Source organism: Pan paniscus, chromosome X (genome assembly GCF_029289425.2).
Source record: "Pan paniscus chromosome X, NHGRI_mPanPan1-v2.0_pri, whole genome shotgun sequence".
NCBI lineage: Eukaryota > Metazoa > Chordata > Mammalia > Primates > Hominidae > Pan > Pan paniscus.
The window spans coordinates 29,760,476-29,782,889 of record NC_073272.2 but is presented as its reverse complement, the minus strand read 5'-3'; the positions used below and the strand labels follow the sequence as shown (position 1 = coordinate 29,782,889).

General features: G+C 37.6%; 1 protein-coding gene across 1 annotated transcript; it reads left to right on the top strand.

Annotated features, from left to right (window-relative positions):
• The first annotated feature begins 280 nt into the window (after nt 1-280).
• DCAF8L1 (DDB1 and CUL4 associated factor 8 like 1) lies at nt 281-3,753 on the top strand. The gene has a single exon (XM_003819596.2). The coding sequence runs from the start codon at nt 386-388 to the stop codon at nt 2,219-2,221; it is 1,836 nt and encodes a 611-aa protein (XP_003819644.1). The 5' UTR covers nt 281-385; the 3' UTR covers nt 2,222-3,753.
• The last annotated feature ends 18,661 nt before the right edge of the window (nt 3,754-22,414 follow it).

Here is a 22,414-nt window from a genome sequence, read left to right as displayed (position 1 = left end):
CAGAGTTCTTTGCATTCACTTCGTGACCTTTCAAATAAAAGCATTTTCCAAAGTGTGGCAAGTTTCGATCTTGAAAAAAACCACAGCTACTCACAGTGTAAGATGCCCGTGGGGGTGTGGCTCTGGGCCTGGAAAAATTAGAGCAGTCGACACTGAGAGGAGGCGAGCAGATAAGAAGTCTTCTGAACCTCACTGGCTCCCATACTGACGTCAGCATTGGTGGATTAGTTTGTCGCCCCCTTCAGCCAATCGGGTTGGTGTCTCTTTGCTGCTTACCTACTGCCTTCTCTGACCGTCCGTCCTCGGGGCAGGCGTGCTCTCTTCCCTGAGCTTTTAGGGGTTGGCTTTTCCAGTTCCAGATCAGCTACAGCAAACATCGTTCGAGATGTCCCACCAAGAGGGCAGCACAGATGGCTTACCAGACTTAGTGACTGAAAGCCTGTTCAGCAGCCCAGAGGAGCAGTCTGGAGTAGCAGCGGTGACGGCGGCCTCCTCAGACATTGAAATGGCGGCCACAGAGCCTTCGACCGGAGATGGTGGTGATACCAGGGATGGTGGTTTCCCGAACGATGCCAGCACAGAAAATCAAAACACAGACTCAGAAAGTTCAAGTGAAGACGTCGAACTTGAAAGCGTGGAGGACTTTGAGCATTTCCTCATGAGTGGTGAAGGTTTATTTGATTACCCGTTAGTGGGAGAGGAGGAGACAGAAAGGGAGGAGGAAGAAGAAGAGATGGAGGAGGAGGAAGGGGAGGAGGAAGAACAGCCTCGGGTGTGTCCACGATGCGGTGGTGCCAACCATGATCAGTGTTTGTTAGAGGAGGATCAGGCGTTGGAGGAGTGGATTTCCTCAGAGACATCTGCCCTGCCCCGATCTCGCTGGCAAGTCCTTACTGCTCTTCGCCAGCGGCAGCTGGGTTCAAGTGCCCGCTTTGTATATGAGGCCTGTGGGGCAAGAGCCTTTGTGCAGCGTTTCCGCCTGCAGTATCTTCTTGGAAGCCATGCCGGTTCTGTCAGTACCATACACTTTAACCAGCGTGGCACCCGACTGGCCAGTAGCGGTGATGACTTAAGGGTGATAGTGTGGGACTGGGTGCGGCAGAAGCCAGTACTGAACTTTGAGAGTGGTCACGATATTAATGTCATCCAGGCTAAGTTCTTTCCTAACTGTGGTGATTCCACTCTGGCCATGTGTGGCCATGATGGACAGGTACGGGTAGCAGAACTAATTAATGCATCATATTGCGAGAATACTAAGCGTGTGGCCAAGCACAGGGGACCTGCCCACGAGTTGGCTCTGGAGCCAGACTCTCCTTATAAGTTCCTCACTTCAGGTGAAGATGCCGTTGTGTTCACCATTGACCTCAGGCAAGACCGGCCAGCTTCAAAAGTTGTGGTAACAAGAGAAAATGATAAGAAAATTGGACTGTATACAATCTCTATGAATCCTGCCAATATTTACCAATTTGCAGTGGGTGGACATGATCAGTTTGTAAGGATTTATGACCAGAGGAGAATTGATAAGAAAGAAAACAATGGAGTACTCAAGAAATTCACTCCTCATCATCTGGTTTATTGTGATTTCCCAACAAACATCACCTGCGTTGTGTACAGCCACGATGGCACAGAGCTCCTGGCCAGCTACAATGATGAAGATATTTACCTCTTCAACTCCTCTCTCAGTGATGGTGCTCAATATGTTAAGAGATATAAGGGGCACAGAAATAATGACACAATCAAATGTGTTAATTTCTATGGTCCCCAGAGTGAGTTTGTCGTGAGCGGTAGTGATTGTGGGCACGTCTTCTTCTGGGAGAAATCATCCTCCCAGATCATCCAGTTCATGGAGGGGGACAGAGGAGATATAGTAAACTGTCTTGAACCCCACCCTTACCTACCTGTGTTGGCGACCAGTGGCCTAGATCAGCATGTCAAGATCTGGGCACCCACAGCTAAAACTGCCACTGAGCTTACTGGGTTAAAAGATGTGATTAAGAAGAACAAGCAGGAGCGAGATGAAGACAACTTGAACTACACGGACTCGTTTGACAACCACATGCTTCGGTTCTTCGTGCGTCACCTGTTACAGAGAGCTCATGAACCCGGCTGGAGAGATCATGGAGCTGAGTTCCCAGATGAAGAAGAGTTGGATGAGTCTTCCAGCACCTCAGATACATCCGAGGAGGAGGGCCAAGATCAAGTGCAGTGCACACCATCCTGAAGGCCTCATATCCAGTCCAGGTAGATGCCACCTAAGTACACTGGACTTTAAAATTCAGTTTGACTAATTTAGAATTGTCAATTGATTAACAGATTTGCTTTTTGTCTTCTGTTTTTGTTACCCCTTATATGAGTGCATACACAACTTATTTATGCCTCTTTTCCTTTGTTCCCTTATAATTGACCTCTAAAATTGCATAATTTTGTTGAAAAAATTAATGGCCTTATTAGATGTATCTACTCATTTCAGACATTCTGAAAGCTATTACTTTTTTACTTTTTTCATTTTTTACCAATTTATTTTGAAGATAAAGTTCTTCAGTTGAGTTGAAAATTTCAAACGTGTTTATTCTTTAGAGGTAAAATAAGGCAAACCATAGTTCTTTGAATACTGACACACACATACACACAGTCTCAGAAAAGGAAAAGAGAAGTAGTGTGTAGATTAATTCCTAACACTTGGCCACACACACACACAGCTTCAAAAGTTGTAGTAACAAGAGAGAAGAATAAGAAAGTGGGACTGTATACAATCTCTATGAATCCTGCCAATATTTACCAATTCGCAGTGGGTGGACATGATCGGTTTGTAACGATTTATGACCAGAGGAGAATTGATGAGAAAGAAAACAATGGAGTACTCAAGAAATTCACTCCTCATCATCTGGTTAATTGTGATTTTCCAACAAACATCACCTGCATTGTGTACAGCCACGATGGCACAGAGCTCCTGGCCAGCTATGCACACACACATACACACAGAGCCTTAGAAAAGGAAAACAAGAAGTAGTGTGTAGATGAATTCCTAACCAGATAATTCATCTCCTCAGAGCAAATAACTTGGGATTATCCACATTTTCTGAATCAATATGTTAATAATATTGATTAATTTGAGCACACTGAAGCTGATAAGAACTAAATTAAATTTAATCACATGACATTGTTTACTCTATGCATTAAATTTTCTTGAAGTTTTATGGTTGGGAACTCCCACAGGATTACATTCCAGGAAGTCCTCCTGGCCCAAGCATCTCCTATAAGATACCAGCTAGGAATATAAAAATCTCTCATATTTGAAAACATTTATTTTAATTAACTTTTAAGAATAAGTTGCAATAAAAATTGTTTATACTTACACATAACCATTTGATACAGTTGGTAGAAAAATCCTATTTAACATCCATGCATTGCTTAAAATTTAGCTGTTTTATGAGTTTGTTTTGAAAATTGTTGCAATAAAAATTGTTTATACTTACAAGTGATGTAGTTGGTAGAAAAATCCTATTTGACATCCATGCATTGCTTAAAATTTAGCTGTTTTATGAGTTTGTTTTAAAAATTGTTGCAGTAAAAATTGTTTACACTTACAAGTGATGTAGTTGGTAGAAAAATCCTATTTGACATCCATGGATTGCTTAAAGTTCTCTCAGCTGTCTTAGAGTTTAAATTGTTTTAAAAATTGTCTTAAGCTTTACTTAATATAAATTTAAGTTACTAGATGTTCAATTACTGTTCAATAAAAATATTCATTTTTATTTTATATGTGTTATTTGTGTAAATGAATTCAGAAGATCACCTTTTCCCCAACACCGATGAACTATACCACACCATTTTTTTGGGGGGGGGGATAGGGTCTCACTCTGCCACCCAGGCTGGAGTGCAGTGGCACAATCTTGGCTCGCAGCAACCTCTGCCTCCTGGTTTCAAGTGATTCTCCTGTCTCAGCCTCCTGAGTAGCTGAGACCACAGGTATGTGCCACCACACCCGGCTAATTTTTGTATTTTTGGTAGAGACGGGGTTTCATCATGTTGGCCAGGTTGGTTTCGAACTCCTGACCTCAGGTGATCCGCCCGCCACAGCCTCCCAAAGTACTGGGATTACAGGCATGAGCCAACACATCCAGCCTATACCACATCATTCTTTGCAGAATTTTCTTGGGAAAGAAAGATGTAATGAAACATCTTGTGTCCTAACAATGGCTTTTCTTTGATAATACTTCTTGAAATGAGTATTATTTCAAGAGTTTTGGGGAAAATGTAGAGTAATTTGCATAATGAGATTAGAATTTAGAAAGGAACGTAACGACTGAAGTTCCTGCTCACTGAGATCCAAAGTTATGGACAACTGCCCGGGGGTCTGGGAGCCTCAAGAAGCCCCTACTAAGGTCTGCTGTCAGGAAAGGATCTTAAGAGTCCCAAAAGAGAATTTATGGGCCGTAAGAAGAGAGTTATGAACTAGAATTCCAAGTTTGGGGCACCCCGTATAACTTCATGGGATGCATACCAGCAATAATATTAACAAAACATTAAAAACATCATTTGGTATTTCAAGTGACACTCGGTGTCAATGAGAGCAAAAGTGAAAGCAGATAAATTACGCAGTTCTTTTTCCACCTGCTGTTTAGAAGGTCTGCCTCTGTGGGGATTTATATTCTGCTCACTTAGCTAAACTAAAACTTTACTCAGAGTTCCCTGAATGGTTCTGAGATTGCTTGTGCTACCAGAGGCATTTGGTAAAAGATTTGGGAGGCAAAGGTAAAGTAGTAGCCACATTTGTTTTATGCTCAGAAAGGTGCTGCTGCAGCTCATGAATATTTTTGCTTATATCCTGGCTTACCTTGGTGTGAGGCAGCAGTTGGGCCCACAATTGCTCCAGTTCTCCCTCATATCTTCCTCCTTCTTCACCAGCTCCATAAAAAAGAACGCCCACTTTTTTTTTTCAGGGCATTGATGTCATTGAAATTGGAGGTTTGGAGGCAGTGGAAGATCAACATGGGTCCCAGTCAGTCCTTGAGAGCTCCAGATATTCCTCATGGATTCCATTTATCCTTGCTTCCTCTACTTTGCATCATCTCCTCTTCCTGACTTCCCTGCTGACTTCAGGTTTCAGCATCTGATGCAAAAACAAAAGCCTCGCTGAGACTGATTAACCAGTTTCCACAATTCAATAAGGCCTAGTCCCTATTATAAGTCCCTTCTTATATGTGAATCACTCTGAGCGTTTGTTTCTCTGATTGAACCCTGACTGATGCAACCTCCCCCACATGCTTTGGACTGAATAAATCCCCTGGTTACTTAGACTTGAACATTTGCCATCTGGAGCAATTATAGGTCCCTCAAGGGAGAAATTGAACTTGATACACACACACACACACATACACACACACAATTCTTTTAGTTTTTTGCATGAAGAATTTTTTACTCGCCTTTGCATGACATTTTGACAAAGCTACACAGTTCTCCTTCCACCATATCTTTTATTTTAGTTTTAAATAAGTTAAATTTACAAAAAAGTTACAAAAACAGTACAGAGAGTTCTCATATTCCTTTCACCCGGCTTCCTGTATCATTAACATCTTCTTAACAATAGTATAATTATCAAGACCAGGAAATTAACAATATTAACTATATTATAGAGCTAATTCAAAATTCTTCAATGTTCCCATTAATGTTTTTATTCTTTTCCAGTATCCAATAATATACGTTAATTGTTAGATCTCCTTAGCCTCCTCTCATGTGTGACTTTTTTTTTACTCTTTTCTTGTCTTTCATGACCTTGACAGTTTTGTAGTGTACTGATCAGGCATTTGGTAAAATACATCCTATTTTGAGTTTTCCTGATGTTTTCTTATGATCACATTGAGGTTATTCATTTTGGCAAGAATACCACAGAAGTACTGTCTACAGTTATTTTTGAGATGTGTGTGTATGTGTGTGTGTGTGTGTGTGTGCACGCGCGTGCGCATACGCATGCGGGGACTTTGCTGTAACTGTTTTCTTCCCATCTGACACTGAGTCCTGAAGCTAATGCCTCATATTTGAGGTTTTTCTTATGGCAGTACCCATTTTCTAGTAACCAATTTTGTGGCAGTCACAAAGGACTAGATTATGTTATAAAGACTACAACTGGCATATCTCAGTGCTTTAAAAACAAAGGTTTATTTTTTACTAATGCTAAATGTCAATCACAAGTTTGCAGAGGGGCTTTGCTCCTGGTTGCTTCTCAGATATTCAAGCTGATGAAGCATCCACCACTTTCGACATTTCTGGTCATCAATGCAGAGAGGAAAAAGAACTTTGGAGTATCTTACATCAGCAATTAAATGCTTCAGCCTTGAAGTGACACATCATGCTTCTCCTCTAAACTCATTGTTTCAGTCTAGTCACATGGCCCCCCCTTAACTATGAAGCCACCAGGAAGAGCATTCCTACCATGCGCTTGGAAGCAGGGGACCAGAAATATTTGAAAAACAGCATCAATGATGACCACGTTTCTACTATGATGGCTTGTATATTTTAAAATTATTTTACAAAATCATTTTCTGACTGCATTTTATGCATAATAAAAATTTGAAAAAAGCATAAAGGATAAACACCAAATTATTCCTAATTCAACCTTCAGAAGTTATGCATGAGTGTTTATGTTTGTTTCCTTGCATCTGCTTTTTCTGTGTGTGTGTGTGTGTGTGTGTGTGTGTGTATGTGTGTGTAATCAGGACCACACCAGAAACAGAGCTATATACTGATAAATTTCACTTATTTCGAAAATCTTACCATTTCAGCACAAATTCTTTGAAATGACTGATTTATTAAATAACTAAATACTACTTCATTGCATATATGCAGACTTTTTTTACATTTTTCTTTTTAAGACATACAGTCAATTTTAGTATTCTCCTATTATAAAACTGTGATAATATAATCTATTAAGATACATTTATTCTGTTTTTCTAGTTATCAGCACAGCATATAAAAACTGGATATAGTGTCATGAGATATTGAGGCTTATATATGGTCGTTGGTTTATTATTATTCCTGAATTATGCAATCATGAATAAATAAAGTCCTTGCTATACCACACCTCATAGCACATAGTGTTCTTACCTGCAAAGCAATTTAATTCCAGAACATCACCATCCCCACAGATGAATTTTAAACCATCTTTTAAAAAATAAATGTTTTGGTGTTCATCTTCTTGGCTTTTCCAAGCATATTGCTTTGTTATCTACCGATTCTTGTGGTTTTCTCTTATTTAAAACCTACGCTATGGCAATCATGAGAATGAGGCTTTCAGAGGTCTAACTGCGGGGATAATAATTGACAGAGGTCCTCAGCTATTGCCTTCCATTGTGACATTGGCACAAATGCCATGCTTCTCATGAGCTGTTCCCAGCTAATGACAGTGTGGCAGAGATGCTAAGACAAACCCATTCTGGAAAACACAGGGCTCTTCCGACAGCCCATTTTGGCTCAAGGACTGTTGAAATCTTCTTATAACTGTGCCACAGTCTGATACATTTCCTGCCCAAATTTATCTCCTTTTCTCTCCTGCACAGTGGTTGGACTTGCACCACAGTGTGATGAGTCTTCCAGCTCCCTCAGGATTCCTCCCCGTTTTTCCTTCACAGGTATTTTCTCCAATAAATTTCTTGCATGTTTAATCCCATCTTGGCATCTGCTTCTCAAAAGACAGGAGCTAACATATACATCATTTGGGGTTTGTTTCTATTCTCTTTACATTAGAAAAAGAATGCTATGTTCTTTACTTTCTTGTTTTAGATTTTAATGACCAAGATTCTAGATATTTGCCATGAACCATGTGGTTGATCAGAGTAAAATGCACAGTATCATAAGGAAGAGATTAAGGAATAGGTTTCATTGGAGAAATTTACATGGCAAGAGTAGCAAGAGAAGGCCTGTATATTCTGATTTTTCCATCTTTCCACAAGGAGCCATGCCATGGTCAGTCATATGGAGGGACACTTCCTGTTTCCTACTTTTCCTTGTTAGAGGTCAATTGTGAGAACAAACTCATCACTGTGGGAACAAAATGTTGTGGTACTAGGATATCAAGGTTCTCTGGGAAAGCTAGCTGCCCTGCCTTTGGAAACACTGAAGTTCATGATAAGTGTGTAGCCCTGCTCTCAACAGTAGGAAGTCATCCATCCCTGGAGAAGCTGAGTAAAAGTACACCTCCTCTCCCTGGGAGTAGGGGGTGCTCTAGGTCTCAGCCAACTAATTGCTTAGCAAACTGAAATGAGTTCCCAGGATCATACCTGGACATTTTTACTTATTGCTTGCTCCCACTTTAAAATGTTAATTACTGTTAGTTCAACTTACTACTTTTCATGATATAGAGGTGTCCTTATATTCATATTATATTAACAAAATTTCTAAGAGTAAGCAGTCTTTTCATTCCTGAAATAGCTCTATTTTTTTTCTCAGCAGATAAGTCACTTAATGAATGACTGAGGTTTTTTTTTCATGAAATCAGGTATTCTCATTTAAATATACTTGAGATTGGACTATTATGAAACATGGTTGCATGGAGGTATGTGTATGTGTGTATGCACATGCGCTCCTCTCTGTCTATTACTTTGTCAATTACTGATAGCCTAATTGTGCTCCATTCAAAAGCATATTGCTTGGCTTTCCATTATTTTATATAAGATTAAATAGTTTATTTAGCACGGAACTGATTATATCAGAAAAACAACACAACATCTTTACTTAGAACTTTTTTGAGAATCTTGATACATTTTTCACTTTTTTCCATGTTAGTTAATTGGTTCAGATTTTGTATACTTATGTCATTTTAGATAATTTTTATTTTCCATATATATTAATTTTTTTCAAATTGATGGAATGGACATATTATGTCTCTATATTTCTAAACAGCACTGAAGTTTTTCTCTTTTATGCTTCAAATTATATTTATCAATGTTTTCTATCATTATTTAATTTGCTGAAATTTCACGCATAAAACACTTTTAAAAAACAAGTATTCTGCACTTAATTTGCCAAAATTTCATGTATGAAATACTTTTAAAACTAGTATTCTATTTATTGTATTATAATTGACTATCCATAATTTATGAATTTGTTTCAAATTTTCTGATTTTTTGATGATTTTCTTGTTTTTTCTTTCTACAATTGCTATCTAATTAAATATTTTTTATAAGGAACATATTCAAACCTATGAACCTTCTTTCAATGAATAGTGCTTTGATCACATTTCTTATATTTTAATCAGTAATATTCTCACTATTTTCTGAATTGCCCACGGTTATATTGGCCTTATGCTTTTCCAATTTACATATTTTAGATATTAAAAATAATGCATGCTTGTTTTAACAACTGAAGTAATACAAAGTTTATGAATAAATGTGATAACTTCTCTCTCCACAGATTACCAATGTTAATCAGTTTGTTCAGTGTCCTTTTGCATCTTTTTTGTGCCTCTATGGATATATTCAAAAGTATTCATAAATACATAGTTGCTTCCCTTCATCAAGGTGTTCACAAAAATGAGATCATTCTATACATATTACTAAATGATTTTTAAATGTTGTTTATTTTTACTTAGTAATATACTATATATTAACCTTGCATGATAGCTCATTATTTTTAAAGAATCACTTAATTTTTCTTAGTATTGATGCTCTCTATTAAAGGATTTAGGCTCAGGCTGCAAATTATGTTTCTCAATTATGTTCTGTTACCTTTTGCAACTAGTGAGATTCTTTCTAGGTTCTTCAATTAGTTTTAGTTAATTTAACCTGAGGTATAGTGAAGTTTTTTTTTTTTTTTTTTTGCTTGTTTTGCTTTGTTTTATCTTTGGCTCAACAGATACTACTTGGAAAAAATATGAAAGGAGGTATGTTGGTAGCCATATCCAGTTTTAAGTTAGGATTCTCTCTAACTTTTGTATCCATGTATAATTCTTTTTGACAAGTCTTGCTTCTCAATCCTCTTCATTTATGACAGTTTTTGCTTTTTCAAATTAAAGTTAAAGCTACAAAATCAAACTTCTCAGCAAGATATACAAAGCCCTCCGTTGTATCTCCTCCTCTTCTCTCTCCAATCTCTTCAACAGCCACTTCCCATTTCCAAACAGACACTCACACGCTCCCCAATCACTTTCCACCCCTAAATTATTCCTTGCTCTCCTGGACCTCCTTATCTAAATCCATGTTTTTCTTTCTGCCTTGAATATCCTTTCTCTTTTTGTGTTTCTGATTGATTCTTGCACATCCTCAACAATCAGCTTAGGAATCACTTCTGTAAAGTTCACCCAACCCCTGTCCCTGTTCAATTCTGGGCTTGTTTCCTTTGCAACTGTCTACAGTAGTACCTATCATCCTGTTGCTGCTGCATCTGACAGCCCCAAAAGTATTTACTAAATTTCCCTGACTCCTCACATTCTCATTATGCATCTCTTCTTTGTTATCGTGAAAAGCAAAAATCAGTAGCACATATCACAAAATTTAGCATTTAAACATAAATGATAAAGCATATGAAAACATATTACATATTTGTATTTACAAATTAGATAGTATGAATATAGATATAGATAACGGATACTGATATAGACTTAAAGTCTTAGATATCTAAACACAGAAAGCAATTGTAATCATCCATCAGAATCATTTGCAAGTGATTGGTGAACTGTAAATTTCTGTAGAAATGATAATTATTATCCCTTAGGTTTACTAATAGTCTCATTATCTAGTTTTTTTAGGAATAAATCTTTAGTTAATAGGATCAGTCTAAATTACTGAGGAAATCAAAGCATAGCCTTGGAAGGTTTACTTTGTCTACAATAAAAAAATTAAATTTCATTTTTTCCTTAAACATAATATTGGTGAACTTGTTTTATTTTGTAATGAGTAGCTTGAGTCTAATAAAGGAAATTTTAAAATTTTGGTAGGTTAAATAGAAAAATAACATAAATGATTAAAAAAAGAAAATCAATGATTCAAACTATATCCATTTACATACTTGAATATAGTGAACAACATGTGTCTTGTTTGTCTCTGTTTTCTAGAACACAGATTGGTACATAGAAAATACGTAACAAATACTGGATGAAAAAATTTTGCACCGGGTTCTAAAGGAGAAAAAATCACAGAGTAAAATTATTTAAGTTAAAAATAAATCTATTTCCCCAATCATGATCAAGTACTTTGCTATGTGTTTACCTTGAGTTTGGATAAGTTTAATACATTATTAAATATGCATTTTATTTTACAGGAATCTTGCATCATAGATTAACTTGAGTAAGCACATTAATGATTTAATGTAAATGTAAAAGCACCAGTGGGCGGTGGAACAATTCATTTAACCAGCTAAGCCTCAGTTTCCTCCTTAATAAGATCAGGAATTTGGATGTGATATTTCTTTTGGCTCTGACATTCTAAATTTCTGTGATTCTACATTTTACTTAAATAAAAACAAGTTCATTAGACAACCTGGGTTATATTGGTTATAAATGGGAAAACATATACTTAGTTCACAGTACCAAATAATAAAAATAATTTATTTGATTATGTCCTTTGTGGTTCATTTTTAATCTTACTTTCCAGAAAGCATGCATATTTTCTTGGTATTAATTTTATTTTTATCTTGCAACTATAGAAGAGAAAAGTGCCAATTACTTTTGTAAAAGGTGTAAAGATGACTTTGTGTAGGAGACTTGCAAGTTATAACAATGTGGGAATTTCTGTTTCTAAATTCAGTGTCTGTTATGGTTCCCAAAGGATTGGGAAGTGTTTTAAAACACTGTGAGAGTTCTTCTTCATGACTAATTGCTATGAAGAATGTTGTGCTCATATGGTATTAGTATTTATGATATAGAAAATTCAAATCGACATTTGGTAGTAGCCATCTCACATTTTTTAATTGTAAAAAAAATTTAAATTTGCTGATGCATGGTTTCTATGGGACTACTTTTCTGAGCTTTATCTCAAACGTTGCAAACCACTAGGGAATAGTATTATCTGCTCCTCACATAGTCAACAAATCTAGTGTTGGGCTAATTTCAAAAAGTTACACACACTAAAGAAAAAAATTGGTAGAAAATTAAAGGGAAATAGGAAGCCTTTTTTATTTTGATAAAAATAATAAGTGCCTAATAATTTGAGATTTTATTTTTGCTCATCTATGCAGCACAAAAGATATCGGGGAGGGGGGTTGCTCTGTTTATTTAAAATGACATTTGGTAGGCACATAAACCTTATCAGGATGTATTTTAGTTAAATTCCTTAAAATAATTCACTTCTGGGAAAAAAGCAAGCAAGAAATTTCAGCCCCCAAAAGTAATTTTTTCACGGCAAGTAACTGAAGCAAGGATTTGGAAGGAAGGTGCCATCTGAACTCAAGTTGTAGCACTGATAATTTCAAGCCCGAGGAAAACTGATTAGTGTTTGCTCATCTTGGAAGACAGGGAAGTTCTAGGTAACAGAGGGAGGAAAAAATGTAGTTTAAAAATCTAAATGTCTATGCTTAAAAATAAATAACACAAATTACAAAAAGACAAAGAGGTTTATTTTCATTATCATGCAATCATATGTTTTAAAGTCTGAATTGGAACCCCTTGAAGTAACAGAATTTACTTGAGGAAATTCTAAGTGCCTCTACTGCTACAGAAAGTCCTAGTGTGTACACAGCCAGAGACAAAAGTCCTAGCTGAAAACTAGACTGAAAGTGGCTCTTTAGATTGTTGCATAACTTGACAAACGTGCTAAAACACAGAGCAGCATGCCTACAAGGATATAGTAGTTCATTATTATGCATACTTTAACTAAGCATGATAAATGAATTTTTTTTCAGAAATGCTGAAAACTTTCTAAAACATGGAAAACAGAACGTTAATACAGGAAACAAAACTCAGTGACATTTAATTACTCTCCACTTCTTACCTCCCTTTTAAAGATTTGGAAACTGAAGCTTTGGAAGGATAAGTGACCAGATCAAATATTTCTTTTAGTCTACCACGGGGCTGGAATTTAATCTTACAACACTCGGCTCTTGGTTTTTTCTCTCCTCACTGTACTGACTCCAACACTCAGCTTTCCCTTTTTCTCCTTATATATTTTATGTGATTTTTTTTCTCTTCATTGTTCACTGGGTAAAAAGATTAATTAACCAAGCATGCATGTCTGGTTTCCCAGACAATTCTCAGTTGGTATGATTGTGTCCAGGATGTCAAGGTTTTACATAGTCCCATGAGTGTTGCGAGGAACAGGCAAAAGCCAGATGCCAGATGCCAGGACCTGCTCTTTTGTCTTCCTCCAGCCTGACATAGTCACTTTCTCTGGGATTCATTTTCTCTGGGATTCCCATACCTTGGAATCCATTTCTGCTTAGTACTCAAAATGATAAGAAAACTCAGGTTGAATTTCTCTCCTTGGGGATTACCTCCTGATGTTTTAATTGTTGACATCTTGGATTGCCTTTTCATATGTGATAACTTCTTGCTATAACTTCAGTCATGAAACATTAGTGAATGAAGTATCCCCAACCAATGGCACTGTGGCCCAACTGTGCAGTCTAGGGGTCAGAAGATGGGGCTCTGGTCCTTCACCTGATTTCTAATCCATCACCATACACAGACCTAGGGTGACAGATGGCTCTGGAACATAGTTGTCAAGAGTTCAAACTCCGAGTTCAAAGTTAGCATGTTTTTAGAAAATAAAACATGCTAAGAGATTAACTTAAGTGTTAATTTTAAGGGAATAACTTGAGCGTTCTGTGCCAGTTTCCTCATCAACCAAAAGAGATAATAAAAAAAAAAACATAAATCGCACAATCATTGTGATGAAAAAAAAACCCAGCAATTTACGTGAACAGTTTAGCATGTGACAAAGAGCAGCATTTGATAAAACTTATCTATTATTGTTATCATTATTGTGGTGGCTGTTTCAATATCCATACAATAATTGCTACCACTGTCTCCTCCCTCCTAGAAAGAGTTTATTGAAATCTGCTTGTACGAGCTACTAGATATATAAACTCTGGATCAGTTATTCACTCTTTCACAGGCTGGTAGTCCTCATCTGAAAAATGCAGATTGTATATGATAATTGCTTTTAAAAAATAATACTATGTGACAGTTACTAAGAGGGTGTGTGCCTGTTTTTTCCGGCCTGGTGGTGGTGTGAAGGTAAGCATTATGGAAAAATGTGTGCAAAGCAGGAGCCAGAGGAGGGAATGGGAACTAACAGGGAATTCAGAATCCTGAAAAGTTCTTAAGTAAATAATTTAGTACTGGGCATAATTGTGTATTTGGCAGTACTTTGGGAAGTTTTGTATATGTGACTTAGAAAATAAAGTGACCAAATGAAAATATAAGATATCTGTGTTACCCTGTTTAATGTAAAACAGCATCCATGGCAGTTTGCAGCTGCTTGTGGGTTTGGTATGTATTAAAAGCCCAAAGGTCTTTGGAAATTTGAATCCTCATAGCTAATAAAGAACACAAATTAAAATGATAATGTTGCAGTTTCAGTAGGCTGGGTTTTGGATTATTTTGTAATTACAATGTTATGGTTTTCTGTTACGAAAATAGCAACAATTCACTAGGCCAGTAAAGCCTAAAGTTGGTGGCTTGCCAGTTATGGTGATCACATTGTTTGATTTGCTCCTGTGGTTGCATAAGAGTTTGAGTGTTTCTGAAGGAGAAACAGAAGAAAAAGAAAGCTTATTTAAATAATATTATCCAGAAGTGGAATAAGAAGAAGAAGGAGAAGGAGAGGAAGAGGAAGAAGAGGAGGAGGAGAGGGGGAGAAAGGGGAGAAGAGGGAGAAGGAGGAGAAGGAGGAGAAGGAGAAGAAAAGCCTTTCCTGTTGTTCGGGGCTGGTCTGTCTATGGTCTATAAAGGTTCCTTCCAGAAATACAGCTCACTTGGGAGATCTGAAATGACACCATCAGTGATTACACTTGTCTTATGTTTGTTTTTCAAAATACACATATGTCTCCAAAAGATAGTATATCAAGTTGCTTATATTGTGAGTCAGTTTCTTACTAATTGTTTTTTTCTCCCAGAGCTAAAGAAGTGGCCGAGAGAGGAAGCAGAGAAGAAAGGACGGTGTGGTACATTATATTATTGTTCAGAAATATTTACTTACTCTTGCCTCCCCCACTTAAGAGGTGGAGTATATTGCCCCACCCTTGGATTTTTTTGGGTTTGTCTGTGTGACTTGCTTTGGCTAATAGAAGACAGTGAAGTGATAGTTTGCCTAGTTTGAGCCTTGGTCTTCTAGGCCTTCTGTTTTCCTGTTTGCAGTCTTGTGCTTCTGCCATTGCCATGAGAACACCTCTGAGCTAGTCTGTCAAATCAACAAGGAGGAGGACAGATACACTGAGCAGAGCTGCTCCAGCCAAACCCAGCCTACATTAGGTGATCCCAGCTTATGCACTGAGGGATAAGAATTCGATGTGTAGTGTTATGTGTAATCTAGATTTTGTATTTGTTATATAGTGTATCATAGTGATAGATAACTGATATAGTGGGGCATGCTGAAAACCAGTTTTGCCTACCATCTCCAATTTTTCAAGTTCCTTTCTCCTTATGTTAGGTCTGGGGAAACTCGATGAAAGCAGTGTAGTATAGATATAACTCTGCTAAAGTCATTAAGCATTTTCCAGGCCCAAGTAAGACAGCCATGATTACGTTTCCTCTTGTGTTGCGGGAAGTCAGAGATCCCAAATGGAGGGACCGGCTGAAGCCAGGGCAGAAGAACATAAATTGTGAAGATTTCATGGACATTTGTCACTTCCCCAATCAATACTCTTATAATTTCCTATGCCTGTCTTTACTTTAATCTCTTAATCCCATCATCTTTGTAAGCTGAGGATGTATGTCACCTCAGGACCCTGTGATGATTGCGTTAACTGCACAAACTGTTCATAAAGCATCTGTATTTGAACAATATGAAATCTGGGCACCTTGAAAAAAGAACAGGATAACAGCAATGTTCAGGGAACAAGGGAGATAACCATTAGATCTGACTGCCTGGAGCCAGGCAGGACAGAGTCATATTTCTCTTATTACCGAAAATGGGTAAGAGAAATATCGCTGAGTTCTTTCCCCTGTGAGGAATATTAATAATTAACAGCCCTGGGAAAAGAATGCACCCCCAGGGGGAGGCCTTTAAAATGGCGGCTCTTGGAGTGCCTGCCTTACACAGTTGTAGATAGGGATGAAACATGCCCTGGTCTCCTGCAGCGCCCCCAGGCTTGCTAGGATTAGGAAATCCCAGCCTGGCAAATTCAAGTCAGACCAGTTCTCTGCTCTTGAACCCTGTTTCCTGTTAAGATGTTTATCAATGACAATGCGTGCACAGTGAGACATGAAACTTCATCAGCAATTCTAGTTTCACCCTGGCCTTGTGACCTTGCCCTGCCCATTTGCCTTGTGATCTTTTATTGCCTTTGAAGCATGTGATCTCTGTGACCCACACCCTATTCATACACCCCTCCCTTTTGAAAATCGCTAATACAAACTTGCTGGTTTTGCGGCTCAGGGGGCACCATGGAACCTGCCAACATGGGATGTCACCCCTGGACACCCAGCTTTAAAATTTCTCTCTTTTGTACTCTTTCCCTTTATTTCTCAGACTGGCTGACACTTAGGGAAAATAGAAAAGAACCTACGTTGAAATATTGGAGGCTGGTTCCCCCAATACTCCTGAAGTATATCAAATTGCCTCCTTTAAGTTTGATGTTTTTTAGTTGTGTCTATTGTTTTTATTCCACATCATTCCATGAAGAATCTCTTAAGGCAGATGATCAGTGAGGGAAGTTTTACTCATCTCTTTTGCTCTAGTTTTCTTGAATCTTCTCATGGTGATTTATATAAGCTGACTCTCTCTCTAAGATTGTCTATTCAAATTCCAGATCCTTAGTCTTAATATTTTCTTCTTTCACTCAGTGCTACTTGTGATTTTGTATTGTGTGGAGGGAAATATAATTACTGGGACTTCAAAAAAGTATATGACAAGGAAATAGAGTTAAGCACATTTATCCTTTTTTATCCTTTCAGACATGCTCTTTCACTAACCTGTGAAACTTAACAGAAAATTGGGCACAGGGTAATGGCATCTTGAAACTCTTTTATTCATGTGCACATGCATGAGTCATTAAGTAAACACAAAGAACTGTAAGTTAAAACATTAACTTCCTTCTTCTCTCTTTATCCAGGTGAACCCTGCCACAGTTTTGTAAAGGGGAGACCCTAGAATTTAGTTCCTTGATAAGCTATAAAGTTTTAGTATGTTGAGTGTGTTACCTGCAATAAAAAAATCTGACTTTCTAAATGTCCTCAATGTTTCAGTAGGAAAAACAGAACTTGAACAAGACTTTTCTACACATCTCTGGTATTTGCATGGTTGATTTAAAAAGAAGACCACTTGTCAATTTTGGCTTTTGTTGCCATTGCTTTTGGTGTTTTAGACATGAAGTCCTTGCCCATGCCTACGTCCTGAATGGTATTGCCTAGGTTTTCTTCCAGGGCTTTTGTGGTTTTAGGTCTAACATGTAAGTCTTTAATCCATCTTGAATTAATTTTTGTATAACGTGTAAGGAAGGGATCCAGTTTCACTGTTGGTGGGACTGTAAACTAGTTCAACCATTGTGGAAGTCAGTGTGGTGATTCCTCAGGGATCTAGAACTAGAAATACCATTTGACCCAGCCATCCCATTATTGGGTATATACCCAAAGGATTATAAATCATGCTGCTATAAAGACACATGCACACGTATGTTTATTGCGGCATTATTCACAATAGCAAAGACTTGGAACCAACCCAAATGTCCAACAACGATAGACTGGATTAAGAAAATGTGGCACATATACACCATGGAATACTATGCAGCCATAAAAAAGGATGAGTTCATGTCCTTTGTAGGGACATGGATGAAGCTGGAAATCATCATTCTCAGCAAACTATCACGAGGACAAAAAACCAAACACCACATGTTCTCACTCATAGGTGGGAATTGAACAATGAGAGCACATGGACACAGGAAGGGGAACATCACACACCGGGGACTGTTGTGGGGTGGGGGGAGGAGGGAGGGATAGCATTAGGAGATATACCTAATGCTAAATGATGAGTTAATGGGTGCAGCACACCAACATGGCACATGTATACATATGTAACTAACCTGCACATTGTGCACATGTACCCTAAAACTTAAAGTATAATAATAATAATAATAATTAATAAATAAATAAAATAAAAAGAAAACCACATTGTTATTTTTCAAAACATAGTTTTCTCTCGTTCAGGTCTCCTCCCTTTATAGTGTGATAACTTGACAATTCTGAATTACAGTGTTTTTCCTTCCCTATTATTCACTATTAATAACATTAGAGAACCTTTATATTTTCTAAAAATTATTTTTTACTCCTACTTTTAACTTTGATCCATTCTTCACTTAATAGTCGAAGTGATATTTTAAAAATTAAAATCACATTGTCTCATTTTTTCACTAAACTTTTCAATCATTTCCAATTGCACTTGGAAGAAAATTTAAAGTCTTAAACATAGTCCTAAATTCTCTATTTCTTCTACTTATGTCAGCCTTCCTGTCTTTTACCATATGCTCTGAAAATCCCTTTTCTGAAAAAACTGTTTTCCCATTGCAGGCTTTAGCCATTCATCTGGCTAATTTTCTTCCAGGTCTCAAGTTAAATATCACTTCTTCATAGGGTCCTTCCCAGATGTCTCTCTAATATAAATTGGGCTCACCCTATCCTTTCTGTACATGTCCTTCATGGTGTTACCAAAATTCAGGATGATATATTAATTTGTGTGAGGTTTAATATCTGAATCTCTTCCACATCAAAAGCTACATGGTTTAGGAATTTTATTACTTTCTTAAAGACTCAATTCAAGGCAACATTTCTTACAGAGAAGCATCCTTTTATGCTGGTCTTTGTTCCTCATATCAGTCTCTGTTCTTATTTCATCTCAACATTACTCAGATTAACCTTCTCCATTTTGCAAACCTTTACACTCTTGTTTCAGCTCTAAATTGTTCTGCTACTCTGGCCCTGATGATGCCTTCTTTGTGTGTGTTTTTTTTTTTTTTTGAGGCGGAGTCTCGCTCTGTCGCCAAGGCTGGAGTGCACTGGTGCAGTCTCAGCTCACTGCAACCTCTGTCTCCCGGGTTCAAGCAATTATCCTGCCTCAGCCTCCCAAGTAGCTGAGATTACAGGTGCCTGCCACCATGCCCAACTAATTTTTGTATATTTAGTGGAGATAGGGTTTCACCATGTTGGCCAGTCTGGTCTCAAACTCCTGACCTCAGATGATCCACCTGCTTCAGCCTCCCAAATTGCTGCAATTACAGGCAGGAGCCACCACACCTGGCTGAAGATGCCTTCAAGTTAGAGAAAATTCTATGCTCCAGAGCTTAATATCTCACCTCAACTCCATCACCTCCATCATCCTTGCCCAGACAACCTCAGCAACTAGTGGGGTTTAGATGGGGAATTGAACATTCAACCTCTAGCCATCATTGCCCAGCCTCCTAATTATTTGTGAACAGCTGGATGGCATTCATCTCATCCTATCCTTTCCATGCCTAAAAAGTATGAATTTTCCAGATAAAAATCAGAGGTGAATTAATAATAGACCAAGGCAGAGGGGGGTGAGAATCAACCTTTCCCATATTTGCATAATAAACTCATTTAAGCTCTCTGCGCCTCAGGTTTCTTATCTGAAAAAGAGAATAATACTTACAGGCTTATTGTATTGTAGAGATTATTTTTCGTATGGCCACACTAAGCACTCAGCACATTGAAGCTATTTTGTACACATCAGGGAGTTAACTGCAGTGAGGAACATTAAACACAAAACATAGATTTTACTCCCAATGAGATTATTTCTGTTCCCTCAGAACAGAAATCTTTAAAGGGCAAAAGGGGTAAGTACCCATTAACCTACTCATCTTTTAATATAATGACTGAAAATAGTAAAACTTTTTGGATCAAGAATTCCATTTCCCAAATGCAGACTCCTGCCACGAGGTCATTAAGGAAAGCTTTGATTGTGAGCATTGACCTCAAATATTTAAACAACTAAATTCACCATGATGTGTATCCAGGACCCATTCCCCTTTAGGTTCAACTGCCATATATTTCTTTCTGATTACTACACATTCCAATGTTAACTAACATCTTAAACTTGATTACTTCTTGCTAAGCAAAGCTTCCACAATTACCTCAACAAGCTATATCATTCAGGAAAACAACTTAAAATTACTACACTAGTTTAGTTTAAAAAATATTATGAGCAAGTCAGGTAATAGAGACTACTGTAACGGCCAAAGGAAAATGAATACAGAGAATGTGTGAAAAACAAAACAAGTTAAGAAATTCATAGTTTATGCATCACTTTGCAAAGAGCTTGAAATTTTAGACTTGAAAAAAATAAACTGAACCTTGTTATTTACAAATTTAGGTGAGAAAACTTACAAGGATACATTTTTTTTTTACCAGATTGCTAATGCCCCTGGTAACAAATAGAACTACTTTTTTTTTTTTTTCGAGACAGAGTTTCACTCTTGTTGCCCAGGCTGGAGTGCAATGGCACGATCTCGGCTTACCACAAGCTCCACCTCCCGGGTTCAAGAGATTCTCCTGCCTCAGCCTCCGGAGTAGCTGGGATTACATGCATATGCCACCAGGCCTAGCTAATTTTATATTTTTAGTAGAGACTAGTATTTTAGGGGTTTCTCCATGTTGATCAGGCTGGTCTCGAACTCCCAACCTCAGGTGATCTGCCCGCCTTGGCCTCCCAAGGTGCTGGGATTACAGGCGTGAGCCACCATGCCTGGCCAGAACTACTGTTAATGTAACTTATATTGTAACATTCTGACATTCAATAATTTTATTTGGGTCAGAAGCCATAATTGGAGAAAAAGATTATTAAAAACAAATTCAACTTCAAAATGTTGAAGACCCACATTGATATTAAGAGGGAGAGGCCTAACAGAATAAAATGCAAATATTAATCAGGACTTTATAAAGAAACACAACCAATAATAATTGCATCTTATGGAAACTTTTGTTTTTGTTTTTAATTTAGTTTATGCCCAACACAGGACTTGGTCCTAGGAATTTTCTTTTTTTTTTTAATTTAGAAAGTTTATTTTGCCAAGGTTGAGTATGTGTGCCTGTGACACAGCCTTAGGAAGGCCTGAGACATGTGCCCAAGGTGATCAGGGCACAGCTTGGTTTCATATATTTTAGGGAGACAGACATCAATCAATGTATGTAAGACGTACATTGATTCCATCAGTAAAGGTGGGACACTTGGAAGCAGGGAAGGGGCTTCCAGGTCACAGGTAGGTGAGAGACAAACGGTTGTATTCTTCTGAGTTTCTGATTAGCCTTTCCAAAGGAGGCAATCAGATATGCATTTATCTCAGTGAGCAGAGGGATAGCTTTGAATAGAATGGGAGGCAGGTTTGTTCTAAGCAGTTCCCAGTTTGATTTTTCCCTTTAGTTTAGTGATTTGGGGGCCCCACAATTTATTTTCCTTTCACATTTCCCCCCTTTTCTTTTAAAAATCTTTTGGAGAAAGCATTTTAGAGGAAAATGAGTCTTTGGTCTCAGGCTTCTTCTGATCTCTCATGGCTAGGATGGTTTATTCCCAGATGGGTAGGACCTGAGTTATTAGGAAAGCTGATTTTTAGCAGTTTGTGAAGTCTCATGTTCTACAAAGAGAAAATAGGGGAAGGAAGGGAGAACAACAACAACAATCAAAGGAACAATCCTGGAAAATCAATATAGGCCACATTACTCTGAAGTCCATAATACATCAGTAGGCAGGTGTGAAAGTGGCTTATGTATGTAAATAGGTAGCTGTTATTTTCTTCTGAAGTTTAAGTTGTCTAGGTTCAGTTCATAGGGCTTAAAGAAAGCACAGTTTAGTTTTCAGTGCTTTCAAATTAGGAAAAATGTGGGGGAAAGGAGAAGAAAGAAGAAAAACATTGAAAACGTTACATTATTTTGGAAACTTGTAACCAGGAAAAATTGGAATTCAATCCAAACTGTAGAAAATAATAAAAATAAAAAAATTAGGTAAGACATTAAGGAGTTGTTTAATGCTTCAAGAAAACATTGTTAATGTGACACAGGGGCCCATATGCTGATCTTGCATTAGTGTGCCTTTGACATTAGCAGTGAATTTATAGAGAAACTGAACTTTTTTCATTCTCAAAATGGGCCCTTACAATCTCAACTCTTCTTACAATGCCCACCTCTTCTGTGATAATCCCCGGGGCCTTGAGTTGATTTTCAGAATAACCTGATAAGTAAGTTTTGTATCACTTTCAACAAGTTACTATGAAGAAATTCATAACAGAATGGTATGTTTAAGTTTTTTAATTTTATAAAGCC